This window comes from Ascaphus truei, chromosome 3 (genome assembly GCF_040206685.1).
Source record: "Ascaphus truei isolate aAscTru1 chromosome 3, aAscTru1.hap1, whole genome shotgun sequence".
Classification (NCBI taxonomy): domain Eukaryota; kingdom Metazoa; phylum Chordata; class Amphibia; order Anura; family Ascaphidae; genus Ascaphus; species Ascaphus truei.
Window position 1 is genome coordinate 386,696,157 of NC_134485.1, and position 22,920 is coordinate 386,719,076.

Sequence of the window (22,920 nt, forward strand, 5' to 3'; positions counted from 1 at the left end):
TCTGATGTACGCAGATATCTTACCCTAACAGTATATATCTATTTATTTTACATACTTCACTATGTGCGTCTGCGCTTTTGTTTTCTTTGTATTTCAGTTCTAGGGGTGTTCTCATCCCTATCAATATAGCTGCAGACGCCTATCTTCAACTTAGAGGTTGTTTTTTCAATTATTGTATCACATAGGTGGTTAATGGGTTAACAGAATACTTTACATTAGAGGTATATAGTTGCGCACTTGTCTTCGTTTGCATTCTATTCTGAATACAGAACTGATGTCTGTTTGTGTTGGTCAGCGTAATATGCTCTAAACCTTTTTGGGTTTGATAACAGGATTCAATTCCACACCCACTTTGAAGGTTCATTAATACAGAATTCTATACATAAATTGGTTCCTACGAGAGATAGTCATCACCCTCTGAAGATGTAGTCACATGTAGTCATAAAGGTTATTGTACAAATCAAAATGAAATAAACACAGCCATTGAGATAAAACAAGAATACCTGATCAAGGGAAATTTGAAGTCTGTGAGACTCTGTGAGTGACTCCTGAATGAGGGCACTGCTTGCTTTAGTCCGATTCAGGGATTCAATAAGATCTTTGTTGTCGAGTATATTTCCTTGAGATGTTGCAAGGGTCTGGTGAAAAACAATAAACCTTTATTCTTAAATAGTGAAACTGATGCACTACACTACTATGCAATACTTATAGTCTATCACACAGTTAAAACATCAAATGTCACAGATGACAAGTAATACAGGCCAGTCGGAAAATATAATGTAAGAAGCATGTGTTACAAGCACATTCTCCGGGATTCACTGAGCGTCACTGCATTGTATCGCACTGTGATCCCCAATTGCTTTGGATGAAACCCTGCACCGGCACTTTGTTAATCCCACTAATAGGGCCATATTTACTTATTGGGCTGTGAGATGTAAATATGACCATAATATCTAACACAAATACACTGCAGGATCAAGGCAGGTGGTTGCATTGTCATAGTAAAATAGTTTGGGACATTAAATCTTACAATCGTTAATTCAGATCCAATTTATTACTGTATGCTGTTTCACCACCATTGTCCTCATTTCACAGTGACTGACTACATTGCTGATACTTATGCCCAAACATTATTATGAATAAGTTAATGCTCAGTATTGGTGCATACTGTAAATATTCCTGTATATTCATTTGCATGTCTTAGACAGGTCTGCAACCCTGTCTTTCACCATTATCACCCAGCAAACAGCACTTCCACTGCAGCAAGGGATTCTGGGAAATGACATGCAAATGAGCACACAGTGCCACTTTTTATCTCATGCTCACATTACATGAGCAATCCTTAGCCAATGCATGCTGCTTTAAACACAGCTTTTAAGCAAGGAATTGGGAGATGCAAAGTCAGTTAACCCACTCACAGACATGTTTCAACCTTGATGGGTATCATCAGTGTGAGGTTGGCTTGTTGACATTTGCTCAAATGAGATAAGAGTAGGTAATCACCACCACTATTAAGGTTATGGTGGGTAAAAAAAGTGACTAAAACCCTCCACAGTAAAGCATAAAGCAACTGTAATATAGTAGTATAATAGTATATATATGGTAAGCAAAGGATGCCCCAAATATAGGACATGTTCAAATGGACTTGGCTTTTCCTGACTATTACACATGGATTATAACCAGATTACTTCAGTAATTACTTATTTTCCCTTTTTATGTTAATATTTATTTTCCACTACATGACGTACTTTTTGGATTATCGTGCTCGGGTGGCTTTTATTCCATCATGTTTCTACTATAATTATGGTATAGTAGTATACTCCTATTTATTTTTAACCATGTATGTTTTCTGTCACCCCTATTTTTTTTCAGTTTAGCACAGCACTTTTATATGATTTCACAACTGGATGTTGACGTCATTGTTGTGTTTAACCTGCTTTTATTCAGTGTTTTGTGTGGTATTTGTTATCGAGATGAATTTGTAATAAAGCCTTATATTTTTATGGAATCCTTGAGTGCTTTCCTCATGTGCTTTTCTTCTGCTGTTCTCCCCATTTACATTATTTATTAGCATAATATAATATATTTGGAGGGATACTGCTATTTAGAAGGCTAACACATCCCTAAAACAATTACGGACAACAGACATTGATGTGGTATCTGTTTTACTACCATGATGTGAACAAGCTTGTCCTTATGCCAAGTACAACTCTGAAGCAAAACACTTGAACTACAGCTGATCAGCCACTTGGGTGCCTCATGACCCTGAACGTTATGAGAACTTGCTCGCCAGGTGCCCTATGACAGGGTCAGGCATTCCAGGAAAATATACCTTTCTGGAGCATTGAATTTTTGTTCAAATGACCACTTCCACTATTTCAAGGAACCACAGTACACTGGCGGCACTCGGGTGCCCACTACTGGCACTGAAAGGGTTAAAACATTTTAACTAGTGAACATAATGATAGCTTTGTTAATAGATTGTGGTCCTTATTCCATATGGTGCGAGGAGTTCAGCTCCGTTCAATAAAATGTAAATAAAATCTCAGTCAATACAGGGAGGTTTCACAGCTTAATGGATAAGGGTCTGTGGGGCACATGCCTCGAGTGCTGTTATGTGCTGCCAGGCGTTACCTCCAGAACGGGTGCCATAACCAGTACTGGCACTCCATGCATGTCATGTGTATCTTTGTGTAACAGAGGCTGACTACTTCTCAGCAACATTTCCAGTAAAAAGCTTGTGTGACAAGTATAAAGTGCTTAATGCTCGACTGCAAATAGCATCGGAACCTTTCTCAATGTACAGACAACTGTGCAATCCTTTTGAAGTCAGTAACTTATTATAAGCATTTTACCTCCAGAAGAGATTCTTCAAGCTTCGCCAGCTGAATCTTCTTATCTTCTTCTTGTTGCAATAATTTTGTCTTCTGTTCTTCCAGGTCTGGTTTCTCATGCTGAATAGTTAAAGCTAAAAGCTAAATAAAATGTTTACTACAGGTTAGAGCTCTTCTGGGAAAAATTTGCTGGTTACAAAGAAGATGAATCAAAAAAACCCTTACGTGGCATACTATGTAATTACAACGGGCCTGTCTCTTTTGACTTATTTTCATGCACTCAATATTCCCCAGCATCAATTCATTCAAGTACTTTAAGAAAGCCTTGCTTACTAAAGGACATTTTACAATTTAAATCCATCAGTTCTCCCTTCACTGGTATCATAACTGATTACTTGTTCTAAGAATACGATTTTACCTCTAGGGCCACTTTTAAAGCACATTCAAGCACTGCAGAAAAGGGCTAAATAGTTACAAATGTAAATATTATCTATCAGGATTTAGAATGATGGTGGTTAAAAAACTACAACCAATAGTCAGGAGATTGGGTACTGCATTAGAACGTAATGCAGGCCAATAAAGAGGCAAACAGAATAAACATACACAGTAATACTCGCCTAAACACATCACTTCAATTAATACTAGGACCAACATACAGTGGATTAGGACTGAAATCATACTTGTGATTAAGGGCTGGCTGTAATAAGAGTTTTACTTTAAAAAGGTGGTCTAACTGCCTGCACTTAGTAAATATGGAGGCATTATTCTGACAGCTTCCTTCAGAAATTTAAAATAAATTGACTGTACAAATGATGTGAATTGCCATATTACCTGTCCCCTTAATCCCGCTCTTGTGGTTGTAAAGTTAATTTCTGTAACAATTGAAGCAGCATCAGGCGGTATGAAAGGATTAGGATTACGTGTTGTTAGAAACAGGTGAAAGTCTTCGTTGTAGTCAATGGTTTTGTCGCCAATTTGGACTACATATCGGGGCCCTGTGTAACCAAAAAGACAGTTATAAGCTAAATACTTCACACTACTGTAGTTTGAATCCATTTTACCAGTGTGGAAGAAATTCTGAAGAAAGCTTTATATTTGTAATAATTAATATGTAGCTGACTGACACCATTAAAAACAAAAATCAGACATCTAAATGGTAAACAAAGCTATGAAGTGTTTTCACAGCAGTACCTAATGTATTTTGGTGATCGGATTTGTTCTTTGTTCTTTTTTTCCTTCTGTTCTTGGTTTGCAAAGGAATTATGATGCCATCATTAGCATATATAGATATAATTCACCCCAGTGTTCCAAGAGAAATACAAATCATACATTTATCACCAGGCACAACTAAGAAATCATCAGGCACAACTAAACAGTTATTTAAGGATGCTTGAATCTTTCTAAGAAAGCCAATTTCACTGAAAAGGTGGTAACAAATTTTATTTTCAACCGCTAGGTGGGGCAGCCCCTTTAAAACGGTACAGGGTCTGACTTGCCTACCAGAGGTATATACTGTATGGCTCTGGCTTTTTTTCCCACTACCTTCACGAGGTTGTACCTCTATGGCAACTTTTAAAGCACAAACGTAATGCCCTCTTATGATGCAATTATTTCATTTAAAATGAAAGGGGAAAAAACAACAATGCAATCAACATGATTCATATTTTATATATACAGATGTAGCAAGACTTACTATTTTCAGGCACTGAGGGAAGCCACGGAACGGCGATTGCCCCGGTGCCAGAGAATTGTCACTGCAGGGGGTCGGATCCAGAAGCATGGACCCACCTGCAGCAGCACTTTCTCCAGAGCAGCTGCTATAAGCTTTTCAGCCACGGCTTCAGACAGTAAGTCTCGCTACATCTGTACTATAAACAAATATGCATTTACTCTCAATAGAACAAAACAAGGTATGACCTGGCACACAAAATATTAGCATGCAAAAAAGTAATAAAGAATACAATAACAAGGTGCCTCCAGCTGGAAAGTCAAGAGTCCCTAAAAAAAAAAAACAACAAAAGTTAAATAGGAAATGCTTGTACAGACTGGACACTCGTAAAAAAAATCAATTTATTAGAATATTCAAAAACATCTACAGTATAATACCGAAGTTTCGTTTCACAGATTAGACCTGCATCAGTTAGCGAGTGACCAGTCCGTACAGGGTTTTTCTCTTTACTCTCAATAGTACAATTTGTTTTACGGAACAGCCTGAAATGCACGCACAGAGGATATAAAAGACAAAGTATTCAGCCAGTGCACCAAATATGCATTTGACTTTCAATTTTAGGGGCAAAAGAATCAGGTGCTATGAAACCAAGACTATAATATGGCATGCAAATGTTTATGCAAAGAAGTAGGGACAGCACAGATGTGCCCACTGCATGAGTAAAACATATATATTCTACATACTGTAAATAATGTTTAAAAAGCATAATAATATCAACCATATCAAGATATACAGTATAGATCAAATCAGACTTCAGGACTTGCTATGCAGTCGCTGTATGACCAAATCGAACTAATGTAAGTGTTATGCTTAATAGGTTGAAACTGAAGTGATTACTGCCATTAAATCAATTCCTTTGCCTTGATTTACAATGGGAACTTTGAATGGGGGAGGATGACTTTCAGTCTTGTTTGCTTTTTTATTCATGCCTCTGCCTGTCATATTATTTGGCAAGTAATGCTATAAATGGTACAGTATAAAAGAGACATCACACAGAGAAAAGATCCACCTTAAACATCTGGTAACCATGTTCATAAACATCTTTAGAATGAAACTTCAAAACAGATTTAAACAAATCATATGTTGGGTCCTTGGTAGCACAAAAACAAAGCTAGATCCAAGCTAGGGTCTCAAGAAGGCCCCTATTACAGTGCACTCACAGGCCCCATTGGAGGAGGAAGATACCATTTGTAAAGAAGATGTTAATACCTCAGAATAAGTATACGTATAAAGGAAAGCAGACAGTAATGTTGTGTCAAGTCTACACCTACTCCAAATAGTTTGTAGATACTGTAGATGGAGACTCCACATGTCTCCAAAGATGTTGAACTCACAAATATACCCCACAGAAAATATTGAAAAGTTGTGCTTTTACTCTCCCAGCGGAGAAATAGAAGAGAAAAAGGCAGAGTCTAGAGGACTATATAAAAAATTCAAATATCCCCGTGGTTAAAAGAAAAATATTCCTTTAATAGTCCTAATACAATAATTAATAAATGCCCAAAAAGACGCAGATAAGTAGGAATACAAAATATAATCTCTACTATACAAAATGTCTGCCTCTGGGAGTCAAAACAAGCAATAATTAAAGGTAAATGGAAACCAGGGATGAAAAAATTAAATAATCCTTAAACAACGTGCGCGAGGGGAGAAAAAAAATATAAGGACTAAAATATATTAGAAATAAACTTTAATAATACTAATAAGTATCTAAACAGGCACATCAAACAATTAAAGAGACTGCAAAATCGGGAAGGAGTGGGTAGATTTCTACTTATTCTGACTCCTGCACACTGTGGCAAGTGGTAGAGACAGGTAATTACTGTAACTCACTCCTCTTAGGCCTCGGGCATGGTCAGCGCCGTGCTCAGGCGCACTGCTGCTCGGCACTGAGCCCCTGCAGCCGCAATGAGAGCGGCTTTAGCAGGGGCTCGCGCACGCGTCCGCACGCTTGGGGAAGCGTGTCTCACGGAGGTTTCAAATTTGGCGCTCGATATTGCTCCTGACGAAGCCGACAGAAGATCAGCGAAACGCGTAGAGCCTTCACAGTTTGTGCAGTGAGCTCCGATCCAGAACAGAGGGGACCGTTTTGCCGTGTACCTGCCTCCTTCCCCGAGTAACCAGAAGTTGCCATGTTACCAACGGATGTGACGTCAGACGCCATCTGATGCCATTCAGGTGCGGGAGCATCGAAGGGAGACGGCCCGGACACCACCTCTCTGGCGTGAGAATCACTGCTCTATTCTATTCTTATGTGTCTGCTTAATTTGAACAAATTTGTTTCTACAGAATTCTTGCCAACCACAAAAGATGGATGAAATGTTGTGGTCTTGAAAGCTCAAGTTTGACAATATCAATGAATAATATTCCCATTTGGACAGTAAAAAATAACCAATTTTTGAAATAAAACTGCCGAGCAGCAGTGGGTGAAGAAGGTTACACGGACAAGGCTCTCCTATGGTGTTGTACAGTACTTACCCTGAGCAACGAGATCTTTTCTAAGTAATGGATAAAGCACAGGCTCCACTCCATCCATCTCCTGGATAATAAGTGTCTTGCCAAAGCGGACGGCCAGCTCCAGAGCAGTAATAAAGTTGGCATCCTGTATAAATAAAAACACAGCAACAGTAAAATGTGGATATGCATGAACAATGCAAAACAAAACCTGCCAACATTGAAAAGTACTGGAAGTCATACCACAGTATCAATACGTAATGTTCTTTTCATAGACAAAAAAAAGTCTTAAATCTGGAAGCATACTATACAGTACCTTGATATCCAAATAATAACCATCAGTACAATATGTTAGCAGTCACTGAGGAACAGATTTGCCAAGCAGTGCTATACCATAAGGTGTCTTACAGCTTCGCATTACTTTGTACATATGGGCAAAAGTCCTTAACAAACTGGCTTTTTTGCTTTGGTATAGTATGGAACAACGGAAGTCATTCATAAAGTTATTTCATACTTGAAAACATTTCTATTATTGTAAAAATAAACTGTAAATATGAAACAGCCTAATTTATTGCTTTGTGTTTAGCTATCTTGTTAATAAATCATCAGGAATTTGTTTTTTTTATTTTGACTATACAGGTGCGCCGACGAGTATTCTAAAACTTGCCTTGGAAAATCTGGGGCTATCACCAACAAGATCCAGGTACAATGCTGGGTAAATGCTACAACATTTCAGTGACATTTCTGCAGAGACTAATAGCCCGTCGGATTAACACAGCAGGGGTCCCTGGCAGTCCCATTCTTTTTGAATGGGACTGCCAGGGACCCCCGCTGTTAATCCGATGGGCCATTAGTCTGTCTGCAGAAATGTCACTGAAATGTTGCAGCATGTACCCAGCATGTACCCTGCATGTACCTGGGTCTTGTTGGTGATTGCCCCAGATTTGTTTTAGAATACTCGTCGGCACTACAGTAATTTAAAATTGGCAGCCTGTGTATTTTATTTCACAATCGTTCTTTTTTTGCACACTAGAAAGTTTTATCAGTTTATATTTCAGAAAAGTGTAAACATTTATAGCAGGGTCCCTTTGGTGCCCCCTTAACTCCCAGCGCGGTCGCGCGTGACAACAGAGGCAGAGACAGCTGCGGGCGGCACTGCGGGGGAGTATGGAGCGGCGATCGGCTCGGCGGCTCCCTCTGCAGGGCGCTGCCATGTTGGTGTGTGCGCAGATACATGTCGCGCATGCGCAGGGATGTTCTCATTTGTGGAGGAGCCATCACGGAGGCTTTGCGCATGCGCAGTACAGTCGTGCATGCGTAGAGAGTGCTGCAGGGTGGCCAATATATGCGGAGCTTCTGCAAGGGAACTACAGTTGCCAGAAGGCTTTGGGAGTACTAGTCACTTGATCCACAGCAACCAATAGTGTGCGCAGAATCTCCTGCTGGGAGATTGATAAAATTTGTGTGCTGGAGACCCCGCCAGTCGGAGCTGGGATGCCATCAGGGTAGGGTGTGTATGTGGCACCTGCACTAGGCCAGAGACCCCCATTAGGTCCCAGCTAGGCCCCGATCACCCTCAGCTTGTGGTTGCTGTAGGGACAAGTCCATAGATAGGGACACTGCCCCTGTATTATCAGAGTGAGAGGACGTGGCTGCATCCTGGCCTCAGGTGATCTGGGACCAGACACCTGCAACAAAGACATGCCACACGCCACGTGGGAGCCACCAAACGTAGAGGCGGAGGCTTCGCGGTGGACATCTTGGATCCGTGGATCCCATTCGCGCCCAGGTTTGGACTCAGCCGGCAGGTACCCTACGTATCACGCGCACCAACAACACTATAGTGGGCAGCACTGTACCACACATTGGGTGGGGTATTGACTTTGTGGACACCGGGTTGGTTGGGTGCCCAAAAGGCTCCTAGGTACTGTGGGAAGGTACGGCCATGCGTGGTCTGGTGGGTAGGCTGAATATCATATTCCTTTGCACCTAGTAAAACTTTTTTGTTATACCACGTGTGTATTTCTTATGTGTCCTGTAACGGGGTCATTCTACGCTATAGAATCACGTACAGGTGAAGGCGCTACCGAGCATCACTCAGGTGCACCCCAGGTTTCCAGCAGCGGAGTCTCAGATCTCCTGGGCACCAGCAGGTATTGCACCACACCCACAAACCGTAGCTCCACATCTCCCAGTGGGTGGGGAAAAAGTGTGCTACACATTTTTTTTAAATAAGATTTTTCTATGTTTGTGATATAAGGACACCCAAAACAAAGAACTAGTGAATAATAAGTGCATTACATTCTGTCTTGGTGTCTGTGTGACATGGTTGGTTGAGAATTACTTTTCTTTGTCAACATTTGCTTACAATGTCCCTTGGTACCGTATAATACAGTTGCAAGAGAGTTAAAAGAATTAGAAGTATGACTATAATTGACTTGTTGGTGCAGTTTACTTAAAAAAACGATTAGACCCTAAATATCCCAAGACTTGTGGTGAGTCAAACATATTTTTATTTTAGTAGCGTACGTCCAATTAGTGTATTACCTGTTGATTAATAACTTCCAAACGTGACTCCCTCAAATGCGTCTTTAACCATTCTGTTGCTTGTAAAGAGGGATCTATCAAAAATGGACATACTTGGCTCTGGCAAATAACAGAAAAAAGGTAAAGTTAAAGGAATTATAATATACAGTAGGTTTAGCTTACATATATATTAAAAAAATACTGTACAGATAGTCTCTAATAACCTCCAAGCCTGTTTAAGTTTCAATCATATCCATTTTTATCCTCTAAGATGCACATATTAAGGTTCTTTAGTTTTTCCTGGTAAATCTTCTGCTGTACATTTTGCACCATTTTAGTAGCCTTCATTTCCAAAATGCCAGTTTCAGTATTTATGGTCACCAGAAATGAACACAGTATGCTCTATCATTGATCTATAAAATCCTCTCTCTTTACCTCTCCCAACCTAACATCCTGCTGGCTTTACCCATGTCTTTGTTACATTGATCATCTACTTAGATGCCTGCTGAAATAATATCTCCCAGGTCCCTTTTTTCTATAGCAGTTGACATCATACTGCCTTTAATCCTGTTTTCTGTCTTTAGATTTTTTGTTACCCAAGTGCATTATTTTGGACTTTTTGGCAATACAGTATTTGGAATTGCCACATTAAGACATTGCAGGTGTGTCGATGGCCATAGTTACATGCACACATATATTATGATATACAGTAGAGCATAACAATTCCCACTGATTCCTATTAAGAACTTGATGTCTTGTGCTATATCGCAATGTGTTGTAATGGCACAGATCTCAAACAATCACACATGGAGGATTTTTCAGATTTCTTCACCATTAGAGGCTTAAATGAATCCTTGAGCAACAAGTTCCTTAAACTCCATCATTAGGCCACTTAACATGATAAGGTAAGTTAAGGTCACAGTAATAGTAACGCTGTTTTCACTAAGGAGAATAACGTAACATTAAGCCATGTTTTCTCCTGTAAACACCATAGAATTAACTAAAATGGATGTTACTTATGAGATGCAAATGAGGCGTAACCATATCATCCCCTACTCAGTTAAGTGTATTAGGTTAACGAGGGGAAGTTAGATTATGTTAGTTAAATCCGAGCTAAACCTGATTGTGTTCCCATATAGACCCCAAAATTCCGCTTTTGCAGTGCTGGTTAGGTGTAGTGCCAGAGTTAGCTATGATTTAACTAACATAGCATTATTTCTGGCATTATTTCCATCTCCTCTCCTTTCTCTTTGCATTCCAGCAAAAGCCTAATTTTAGGGTCTGAATAGGAGTAAAGCGAAGTTACTGTAAGGCATCAATAACATGACTGAAAAAGGCTTGAGTTAACATGTGAATTCCCTTGCCTTTAAAGCAGCAATATCTCCTATTCCCCTTACCCTACCCAAAAATATATTTCATTTTAACCCGACCTGCGCTGTGTGGCCCCTAAGCCTTATGTCCGTAACTCTGGAGGATACCAATGTGGCCTACGGTAATGAACATGGAAAATACTCTAATTCTAATATTTATGAAGACGTCTTCCAGAAGATGACTTATTCAGTAGCCCTGCTTTGTAAATATGGCCCTTTGTGTCAATTCTTCCACAAAACATAAAAAATACTACACAATATTACAAATTAATATTGCAATAATTAGCCACAAAGGCAGAGAGAATATAGACCTATCCTCCTTTAAAAGTGTAGTGACATTTTGAAAAACAAAGTTGAAATAAGCTATGCAAAATGTTAAGCATCATGATTAAGGTTTGCTCTACATATGATGATGGTGTTCTGCTTTTTCAAAATTAGGCTTATGAGCCTAAATTGGAAACACTTTTTTTTACATAACTATCATGAACTATATAACACATACAGCTTTGGGTGAGAGCTAGTCTAGGGCCAACATCGAGCAGAAGAAAGAATACCGCAGCACTACAGTACCAAAATTGCTGCGATCAGTGGTGGCTTGCAAAACCTTTTGCAGAAAACAATGGTGAGTGGCCCTTTTAAGAATCCCCACAGACAAAACTTAAAAATGGACCTACAAAACAGCCTGAACTCATACAAACACACACTAAAACTACATTTATAATGGGACAAGGAATAAACTTGTAACACCTCTCTCTGTCTTTGAACCTTTATCTCCCTTTATAAAGTTTAGGAAGCAGGGTCTTGGTTCTAAAAATAAATAAATAATCTATGTTCGTTTCGCAGTACAGTATTTATTATCATTATTGCATAACAATTTAATTTATTTTTCTGGTGTCTAATTTATATTGTTTCAATATTTACCATAACATTACCACATAGACCATGGGTTCTCAACTATAGTCCACCAGACACCCCCGCGCCACCCTCCCTCTCCCCACACTGGCACTTGTGACCCACTGATTGAGCCACCTGTGCTGAAGCTGGGATAGCCTTAAAACTGGGTCTTAAGAACCCCTGCCATAATCCATAGGTCAGAGTTGCCTTTTTTCTTCGTTTTTTTTTTTTTTTTTTACAAATACATTTCCTGGAGAAAGTAAACATTATAGAGGGCACCACATTTGGAATGACCCACATAAGTATATATATATTGTCTTATTTTTGTGTTTTCTCCGCATTTACTTAGCACATCATATGCGCTATAATAATTTTAAGTACCGTGCAGTATATTTAAAAAATATAATGATACTGCAGCATTAATTTTATTATATAGGGCTACTGGAGTAGCCACGTGGTAAGAATACTGCCTCTGGAGAAGTGGGAGAACACAGTTCGAATTACAGTTTCAGTTCTCCTTGTGACCTTGGGAAATTTACGTTATTAAAAATGAATTATGTGCATATACTGTAATGTTTGTAGTTTCAAAGCAGGCTGTGATGTCTTTTAATGTAAGGGGCTTTGATAGCTTCTGTAGAACTATAAAAAAAAAAAAAAGAAGAATGCTCATGCTTAAATTAAAAGGTATCACAATGTGCAACAAATTTAAAGGTCGCACGAGCCAGTACAGCTTGTATGTATGTACTGTATGTATATAGCACCATCTATATCAACTATGGTTCAATCCTTTCTTTTCACAATTACAAATGTGCAAGAAGACATTAAACGAAATATGGCTTTTGACCACAGGAAATATCCATTTGTTTTTGTACATGTATTTATCATTACTCTGATTTTTCCTTACTTTATAACATGAGCCTATCAGTAGGGAAAAACATTATTTAATTTGAACAGGTTGATGTAACTTTTGATTGTGTATTTTAAGAAACAATGGTGAAACCTCCATGTGGTACAGTATTTTAAGATAGAAGTTCTGAAACTTACACAACGAGGATCGTTTGAACATAATGACCTATCCCAAGCATACATTACAATGACCACATTGTGGTAAGGACACTTGTCTTTGAAACGGACGCATATACAGTACTCTGTTCTTAGAGCTCAAAATGGATGACATGAAGATCAAGTACTTGCAAAGATATCACAATGTTTTCAAATAAGTGAATGAGTGAGCACCTACTCTATTAACAATAAACTAGCCTCTTAAGCCTCTGTTAATTTTCACACTTGCCTGCCAGAATTCTCATGGTCATAATATCTTGCATCCTCTCCATATCAATTGTAACTAGATGCCATCTCTCTACAATACTGTATATAAAAACACATATTTCTGAAAAACCCGATGAAGAACCCTGTATGGTTCGAAACTAACCAATAAATCATACTACTCGATCTACTGCTATAGTACTTTACTACATACAAGAAATAATCAATACGACTTCCCACCCTTGTTTCTCGCAAATAAGTGACATAACGTTTTCATGTAAGAAGTGAAAAAGACCACAAACCTAAAACTTAAGTCAGAAATAGAAGAGAATATAGTTTGATTAGAATGTGAAACCTATCACCACATACCACATGAATTACAACACATGATTTGCACTGTAACGTCGTATATATTTATATTTTTCTGTATTAAAATAATATGTTAAACTCGTAATAATCAAGAAAAATGTTCACCTATGAGACAGGCTGAATAATAATATTGTTTCTTGAAAACATTTTAAATATTAAAGTTGATTATTAGATTTTCTAGAAGTAGCTGTAGGGCTACACCTCTGACAATTTAGCCAATGTGCACTTTTTATCATTTAAACAATTTGATTTATTTGAATTATCTGGATTCTGTGTTGGTTTTGGTTTATTGATTAGGAAGGTTGTTGGGTGGGATAAAATTAGGGATTGTGAGATTACGAGACTGCGGAGACCAGTGCCCCAGACAATTACTATGAGGGTCTGGGTTCTGGAAGTGATCTAGGTCAAGATGTCGTGTTGGGAATTGGGGGTGAAACATTTTCTTTAATATAACCAAGATGTTTATTTTTTAGGAATAACACAGAAGCAAATAAAACGTGTAACCTGTTTATTCATTCGATTATTTTTATTATTGTAACTGAAGTTATTGAACAACCTAATTTTAAGGTTAATATACATGAGAAGAGAGAGGGAGAACTATTAAAGTCTATTCTAATACCACTAGACACAGACATGTGTAGTCAATGTTATTAAATGTAGACATATAGTAGTTATTCAAAGATGTTTATTTTTTACTTAAGGCTCATCGTGCAAGAATTGTACAACCTAGAAAAGGTGTGGGTTTTTTCCCCCCAATTTTTTTTGCCTTTATTGGAGTTGAAAGTGCAAAAATCACATTAATTACAGAAACTCTAGAGTCATTGGCACATGACTACTATAAACAATCCAACAAGGCATTTTCACTTTTTTAGAGGGGGGGGGGGGGGGTGGTGGTTGGGGTAGGAGGGAAAGGGGATGGGAGGGGGGGGGAGAGGAGGACAACGAAAGAGTGTGTTTTTGATCTTAAAGATAAGAATTTCAATCTTTGGCGGTACAAAAAGTATATCTTAATTACTAAAATATTGACTTTACCACAAAGCACACTCACAATACAGTAGCTGTTTGAGTGCAACATGTGATGGACTCAATCAGTATCATCATTAAATACTTGATGTCATTAAAACTTGACCAATTGAGCATTCTTCAGGACTGGAGATGGGAATCACTGAAAATAGCCAGAATAGTTTAGTCAAGTGGTTCTAATCAGACATCAATTTCTATGCTTTGAATTCCATTTTTATGCACATCTGTCTAACTTTGTAGAAGACTGATAAATAGCCCAGCAATACTTAGGTCGTGTGAGTCAGTGAACTATGGGTCACAATAATGCCATAAAGCAATGGTGGGCAACATTATATACTTCAAGGGTTGCACATGTGCGGCCCCTGATCCCTCTAAAGAGTCGCACGTTAACCCTGTGGGTAGTAGCTTCTCCCTGTCCCCTTCGGTCAGCTGCTTAATGCCAATTTGCTGATGAATGCTGTCCTGCTCCTTCTTTGGCACTGGGAATCAATAATTAGCACAGTAGAGAAGTGGAAAGTATTGACCAGCACACTATCATTATGCCGCTGAAGGTGCAGGGAGACCCAACGATCCATGCTATAACATTCCCCCTGTCTCAACACTCACTGGGGGCCGCAGGTGATGCCCACTAATGCCATAAAGCAATTCTGCTGTGCTCAACAAGAACATACTGTACAGAGGAAGTACAGATCAATTGAATGCCTGATGCAAAAATATTATATGGGCCCAAAACACTCCCCTACTCTTCAAACACTTTTAGTGTTGCATGGACATGCAAGTCATTAAATGTCATTAGTAATCCCTGTATTATTGGATTAAATTATAAAAATAACATGGGGATATTTCTGTTTAAACATAACATTACCAGTCAGGAACTAAATTAACACACACATTCCCAGCACGCTCTAACTCCAACACATACATATGTTAATAAGAGTGCTACTGAGCATGGCCAATGTATAGAAACAAAAGACAGGGGTGCCCAATGCTACATCCAATTGACAAAACATATAAAGTAATAAGTATAAAGTTTAAATACTGCAATAATAATAATAATATTTACTTGGTTATTTAGTTAATCCCTTTGGCCAAAGCATCATAAGCCTGCGTACCACGTCAAGGTATAACCAAAATGAATGCAGGTCCTAACACTAAACTGTGAACCCTTCCTTTTACCTCTGTATGAGGGGAAGCAACCACAGTTTTTTCCCCAAGAAGAAAATACCATAACATGGCAAAACATTCAATAATAAGGTATTTTGTGGAATCTATAGCTACATATTATTTTTAATTCATTTTTTTAAACCTCACATTTTTATTATTGTACAAAATCTATTATGTTTTCCTATGTATTTTTGTAAGGCTATTTTATGGAATCAATAAATATAATTTCTTTATCATTGTATCATTTATTACTGTATGATAAAGAAGGCTTGAGTGCCAATACACCCTCTATTTTTCTTCCTTTTTGATAATGCTATACTGTATACACTACTTGTAATATAATGAAAATAAAGCTTAGATAAACCGTTTCTTCAAGTGGCCCCTAATTGTGATGACTAACACAAAAAGAGATCTCATAAATATGTTGATTAAAAGGAGTAAGAGACCTCTGCAGTCTTTAAAGCTTATGTACGTGGACACCATGTATGATTTATATGTTGATCCATTAAAGGTATCACAACCTACTAAATGTCATACTCTTCTTGGGACCAATGCAAATAAATAACTGCTAAAAGGACATTCACTTACAAAGTAGAGCTGTACTGTACATGATGCTTTGCAACATCATTAAGAAATCAGGGAGAGGATCTAAATGTACATCAGTTCTGTGTTATGTTCGACGGTTAAAGGAGAAATCCCCCCATACAATTAAAATGAAACCATGACACATAATATGTGGTGTGGGGATTTATTTCTTGCTTTTACGTTTTTCAAAAGTTACATTTTTTTGATGAATTTTCACCTGCATCCGCTGTTACCTTGGCTATGTTGTCATAATGTCTGTGATATCGCATAGGCCATTTTAACTAATATAGGAGACAACTGATCATCCCGGAATACAACTTTAGAATATAAAAATGACATTGGTGACATTGCCAAAAATGACATTGGTGACATTGCCAAAAACGCAACAAAATGGCTACACAATGGTAAAAACAAAAGGCGTAGATGATTTCAGTAGGAAGTTTGGCTATTTGAAACAGTGTATATAAAATATACATTTAAATAGCAGTTACAGTGCAAATCATATTTGTTTTAATTCTACTAAATTGTCACCAAGTTTGTCAAGTGGGAAGATAGTGTATAGCATAGTGGGTCCCAAAGGAATATATATAACCAAAAGTAAGAGTCATGTTGAACAATTTTCATTCTTACCGATGATTTCAAACCACAGATCTAATGCCGCAAAAGAGATGAAAAAAATAAATAAACAGTATTTAACATCCACAAAAACAGCAAATATGAAAACACATACAATACAAAATAAAATAAATACGGTACAGTGTGTGCAAAAGGGGAATAAATCCCCAAATTAGCATAATACATTCATCACTAGTTTCTAAGTGGATACACACATGGAGAGCATCCATTTCCAATAATATATATTTAGTAAAACAAATTAGTCTTTCTACATACATACACACACTATTATATGAAACACTTAATTCTCAGAAGGTAACTGATCTGCAATGCATTGCAGCTCCATTCGGCGGCAGAGTGGTTATATTAAATGAAGGTCACGCAATATCTAATAAATGTTACCTGTACAACCTCCAGGTAAATATCGTAACATTAAGTAATACTTTGAAGTCCAATTCAAATACTTCATACTGTAGATCAGTTGGATGGCATTTTAATAATATTATTATTATAACGTTATGGACTCATGTTTTCAGCCAGTTTACAAAATGTGCAAAGAAACTAATGCTGAGAAAATATATTTGCCAACACTAACTTAAAACCTTCCCAACAGCAAAAGCTGCGACGAGCATTCATCAAGCCAACAAAATCAGTATGGAAGTGTGTTATTTGGTCACTATGTATTTTTACACCTACCTGTAGTGCAATTCTTCTACTTTCCTAATACATTGTCTAAAATAAGAAAAAAAAGAGATAAAGTGCTGAAGGCCATACCTGCAAAATGACTAGGGCATTTTCTATTGAGAGCTCATCTGAGGGTAATCCTTCACTTTTCCAGATTAGATGCTCGCTCTCCGTAGAGAGAAACCTTCTTAAATCAAAGGCTAGGAAAAACAAAAATCAATAGATGGTATATAATTAACATTCAAATACATGTTGACTTTTAGGAGGGCAACCTGCTACATCAGTGCTTCACACTGTGTAATGCGGTCACTAAACACTGCTCTTCAGTTTACTGCTCTGCTCATTTAGACGTTTGTTACAAATTGTGACTTCTCATCGATAACATACTAAATATTTTAACAAACACATTTACCAATACCTATAAAAGTTAGCTCCCTATCCCACTAGCAGACTTGCAAACACAAGGCTTAATTAGTGAGGAAAATTTAAACTAAAAGCATGTGATCAGCGCTCAAACCTATAAAACTATACCTAAATATTAGCTAAAATAACCAGGTGCTTACAAAAATAAAATAAATATTTAAGGTGTCCCATATAAGAAAAAACCTAATGTGAATCCCTCACAGCCTGTTGTGGCAGGTTGGGGAATGGCTGCCTTGGGAATATAACAACCCTATCCACAAGGGCTGTATGGCATACACAGAGAGATAACAAATGACACAAATATAACACAGACAATAATTCCCTGGCGCACTATCAGATAATAAACCTGACGAATCGGAGTAGTCCCATGAATCAAAAGATGGTATAAAGAAGATCCACAGTCCACAATGTCCCGTTCTTTTACACAGAATGCTGGTCTGAAAATACAAATATTTGTATTTTCAGACCAGCATTCTGTGTAAAAGAACGGGACATTGTGGACTGTGGATCTTCTTTATACCATCTTTTGATTCATGGGACTACTCCGATTCGTCAGGTTTATTATCTGATAGTGCGCCAGGGAATTATTGTCTGTGTTATATTTGTGTCATTTGTTATCTCTCTGTGTATACAAGGCTTAATTACTTAGCAAAAATAATGACAGAGTTACCAATGAATACAGCTTTAAGGATGGGATATATCCTGTAGCTGCAGCAGCGTACAAATGATCATACCCTGATCCGGTGGTAACTACCATTGCCATTGTGGCTTGGTGAATTACAGCCTAGGACTTCCATGCATTATTTGAAGAGATTACTGAATAAAATCCCTTATTGTTTCCTGGTTTTAAAAAAAAGTCTGAGAACTGATTCTTTTTTTTAAACAAATCTGCTCATTCAGTATTCATGCAAATATAGTAATAATATAGTGGTCATATTTTGCACCTTTTCTTCCATGGCCATAATACCTGAATGTGTAAAAATAAAACTACACCAGTAATTTTAGCAAGTTATGATACAGGTACACAAAGGAATGATTTTTTTTTACATGGCTTTCACCAAAATAACATTCATTAAAAAAAAAAAAAAAAAGAAGTTCATTCAAAGTTAGAAGCTTCAGTACTTTACACCAAATTAATTAGTTATATTGAACCTCTCAGAAATAAAAAATAACAATTACTTTCCAATCCAATGGATTTCATCCACTGATCTAAGCTGTCTTTCCTCTGATCCTCTGGAGCAGCAGATATATATGTGATAAAAGCAGCAGCCAGCTGAGCCCTCTTTGGCAGAGTGTTAAGGTCTTCTGTTATTTCTACAACCTAAGAAAAAGAAGGTTTAATCTATTAAGAAATCACACTAAAATAAGATTTATACTGTAACATTATAACTCAACAGCTACAGACTCCCAAAGATCTCAGTTAAAACCTCAGTCCCACTAACAAATGCATATACAGTAGGATCTACAATAAAGTGAAAGCAATTTGCCATACAGTATATGTGCCTCCTCTGCTATAAAAGCTTTTCAAATTGGAAATGAGATGAGGGCAGTCCGCTAACATCACCACACACTGGCCTTCTGTGTACCGCCGACGCGGACACAGTCTGGTGATTCGCCAGCACAACAATCAGCTGTGAGTGAGTACCGGAAGTTCCATACCCGGTGCACAGTACACTCCGATAAGACGGCTGACAGAGAAGGGAAACACTGAGACAAATCTCTCTCTCCTCTCCTACCGGTGCGATCAGCAATACCTTCTAAGGCAGAGTCTCAGTACAACGTGCAGGTGGGGCTGAACTGCTGCAGAACCGTACAATTAGGGAACACTTTCCCTCCCATCCTGTCCACTCAGTCTATTATCCTATAGCTGCAGGGCTTGGACAACTACAGTAGCTCTGCAGTAAGATCAGCCTCACAGCACTAAGACTAGATGAAATAGGGCTTTTGTTATACACCTTATTGCCCTTGCTCTAGTTATACAACCAGACTAATTGCTTCATACTTGCAGCTCCAAATAGCAGTACTCCAGCCATATGCTCGATACAACTTAAACACTGCTATAATCAGTATGTGCTACCGTGCATTGACTGTCAAACAGGCGGACATCACAAATTCACCTGTACCAACTATATTGACAGTACTGTACTTAGACCATAGTACCACTAGTCTTCAGTGAGGCAAATATAACCTACTACACATGCACAGACTACAAATCTTAGAGCACTGCCTTAAGATCATCAGCACTTATTAATTAATAGGGCATCCGTGAACAATACTACGCTACATGCTGTAATCAACAGCTTTAGTATTGTCCAAGTTTTCAGTGGTTAAGATCACAGTGGATTACACCTCTATTGTTATACGCTTAATGTGTTTTTGTAAACATTTTTGCCCCAATTATTTTTAGTAATTTGTTAGGATAAAATTATTTTAACCAAATCATATTCACTATACATTAATTTATGGGTTATTCCAATTGACCTCAATACTACACTGTCCATTATAGTGATTTATGTGCATTTCTGAGTCCTAATACTGTTATTCACTTTATTAAGTTAGATCTACGAGTGCATGATATTGGTTACTCTATACTCTCCCTATATCTGTGGAGAGGCACCATTTTTTCAAATTTAGAAATACAAGCCATAATGTGAAAAGGACAAATAAATGTATAATAAATACCCTTCTTTCAGATGGAAATAGGCAGGAACCCATACAGATGCAGCGGCCGTTATTCGAACATTACACAGAGCTGTTTTCGTGAGCTCTGCTGTATTCCACGCAGCATTCACGTGGCCAATCACACTAAGCACACGTGTTTATCGCGGTTGCTGTGTTTGAATTTCATGGATTCTGTTTCTTTGAGTGCAATTCTTCGCATATACGTGGCAGAAATTAATGAATTGTAATGTGTACAGTAAAAAACAGAGAAAATACTGTGCGCTACTATCTAACCCAGAATATGGAATATAAATAAAGTGCAGTGACTAAACCACATAGATAAGTGAACAAGAAATAAATCACAATAACCACAGTGAGGGTGTATATAAGAAGAAATGATATCACATAACCGTGTATTGGTAGAGGCGTCTGCTGCTATAAACACAGGGGGTGGCTCAGCACCCCCCACACTCTAAGAAATGGAAACAAAAGAAACAGCGCACAAAGCCAAATAGTGAAGCAAGTATTGCTATATATTAGTAATTACAGGGTAATAAATCTGCGTATATCAAAACAGTGGAATAGGTGCATTTAGTGTGTTTCATACAAGTTACCACTCAGCAACTGTTGTCAGAAGAGTCTGGAGCTTGCTTCTCTCAGCGGGGGCGCTACGTTGGTTCAGGAGCAGGATTAATGTCCAAAACCCCTCATCCAGCAGTACATCGCTCCCAAGGGGATTTCCCTTTACAGCAACCAGGCTTCGTTGCAGGTATTGGTGCTTGGTGGGACCGCTCGCGCTTCCAAGCCGTCTGGTGCAGCTCGTGTAGCTCAGCGAGCAGATCCACTGTGCGGGGGTGAGACCTCAGCTCTGCAAGGGTACACTCGGCGTGCCACGTTGTCGCTCCGTCGCGGGATACTGCGTGATGACGTCACAGTCTCCGCAGCAGCGAGGGAACCGGCAGGGAGGCAGTCAAAGTCTCTCAAAGTCTCTCAGAGTCTCTCATAAGCCCAAAATTACCACCGGGAGTGATACTAGCAGGGTGAAGCCAATGGAGGCAATGGCAATATTAAAGCACTAGATAAAAATCATCCAACATGTTTCGTAGAATAAACTACTTCTTCAGGGAATAAGCGCGAGCGGTCCCACCAAGCACCAATACCTGCAACGGAGCCTGGTTGCTGTAAAGGGAAATCCCCTTGGGAGCGATGTACTGCTGGATGAGGGGTTTTGGACATTAATCCTGCTCCTGAACCAACGTAGCGCCCCCGCTGAGAGAAGCAAGCTCCAGACTCTTCTGACAACAGTTGCTGAGTGGTAACTTGTGTGAAACACACTAAATGCACCTATTCCACTGTTTTGATGTACGCAGATTTATTACCCTGTAATTACTAATATATAGCAATACTTGCTTCACTATTTGGCGTTGTGCGCTGTTTCTTTTGTTTCCATTTCTTAATGTGTACAGTACTGTGCTACTGTGTCAATTTCAGGTGTTTAAAAATCAGAAAACTAAAATGCCATTTTCTGCACTCGCGTCTTAAGGCGGTGAGGTTGGAAGAAATCACACGCCATGACATGGGTATTCCGAGGTATACAGCGCATGACATGTTCGAATAACGGCCACTGGATCTGTACTTATCCCAGGAAAGGGTAATGAGACATTTCCAAATATGCAGTAAATCAAAGCTAAATAACAGTACAGCTTTTAGAAAACAGCAATTAAGAGGACCTGCAAACTGACTTTTTTTTATTTTTTTTAGCTCTGACAGTGTATACATTGTACATAGAATTTTGCAGGCACTATGAGCAACTGCCCCAAAGGCCTTATAATCTAATTTTTGGTACAGGGAGATAAATTCAAAGGTCCAGGCCAATAGGAGTGGCAACGCTGAGATTCGAACCAGGTTCAACTACTGTACACTGAGCTATTACTTCAGCTCATTACATCAATAATTCTTCCAAACAGAAAGGCATCTTAAGACTTTATAATGCATGTAATCAGGATTAAAATGAAAAATAAAAGGTATAAACTTAAAAAAATGGTAAGGAAAATGTATTTTTAAAAGCCAAGTATTTTTCAAACATATGAAATCAATTAAATTCTCCGGCCCACCGGCAGGTTTCCTGGGGCTCAGAGCTGAAATCTTGACCGGGCCACATCCATCCTTAGAGGATAAAGGCCTTACTTGCCATGCAAATCTCATTTGCATTTTGGCAAAGATGGTAATCGGCTGGATTCCAAGGGGAATAACAAAACCAAGACTATGACAAAAAGTACAGTAGGAGGAGGATGAAATCATAAAAATGTTGGACTAACGTGGA

General features: G+C 38.4%; 1 protein-coding gene across 6 annotated transcripts in view; it reads right to left on the reverse strand.

The window, feature by feature from the left end:
• DYNC2H1 (dynein cytoplasmic 2 heavy chain 1) overlaps positions 1-22,920 on the reverse strand; it is a 631,818-nt gene that overhangs the window by 386,404 nt on the left and 222,494 nt on the right. For 5 of the 6 annotated variants that reach the window (XM_075592400.1, XM_075592403.1, XM_075592398.1 and 2 more), the window contains exons 62-69: positions 19,116-19,257; positions 17,604-17,713; positions 16,845-16,865; positions 9,565-9,663; positions 7,042-7,165; positions 3,666-3,829; positions 2,856-2,975; positions 504-638 (exon numbers count right to left, since the gene is read on the reverse strand). In XM_075592400.1, coding sequence (XP_075448515.1) covers positions 504-638; positions 2,856-2,975; positions 3,666-3,829; positions 7,042-7,165; positions 9,565-9,663; positions 16,845-16,865; positions 17,604-17,713; positions 19,116-19,257 — 915 coding nt within the window. The remainder of the gene's footprint in view (positions 1-503; positions 639-2,855; positions 2,976-3,665; positions 3,830-7,041; positions 7,166-9,564; positions 9,664-16,844; positions 16,866-17,603; positions 17,714-19,115; positions 19,258-22,920) is intronic. The other variant, XM_075592399.1, reaches the window with a different exon arrangement.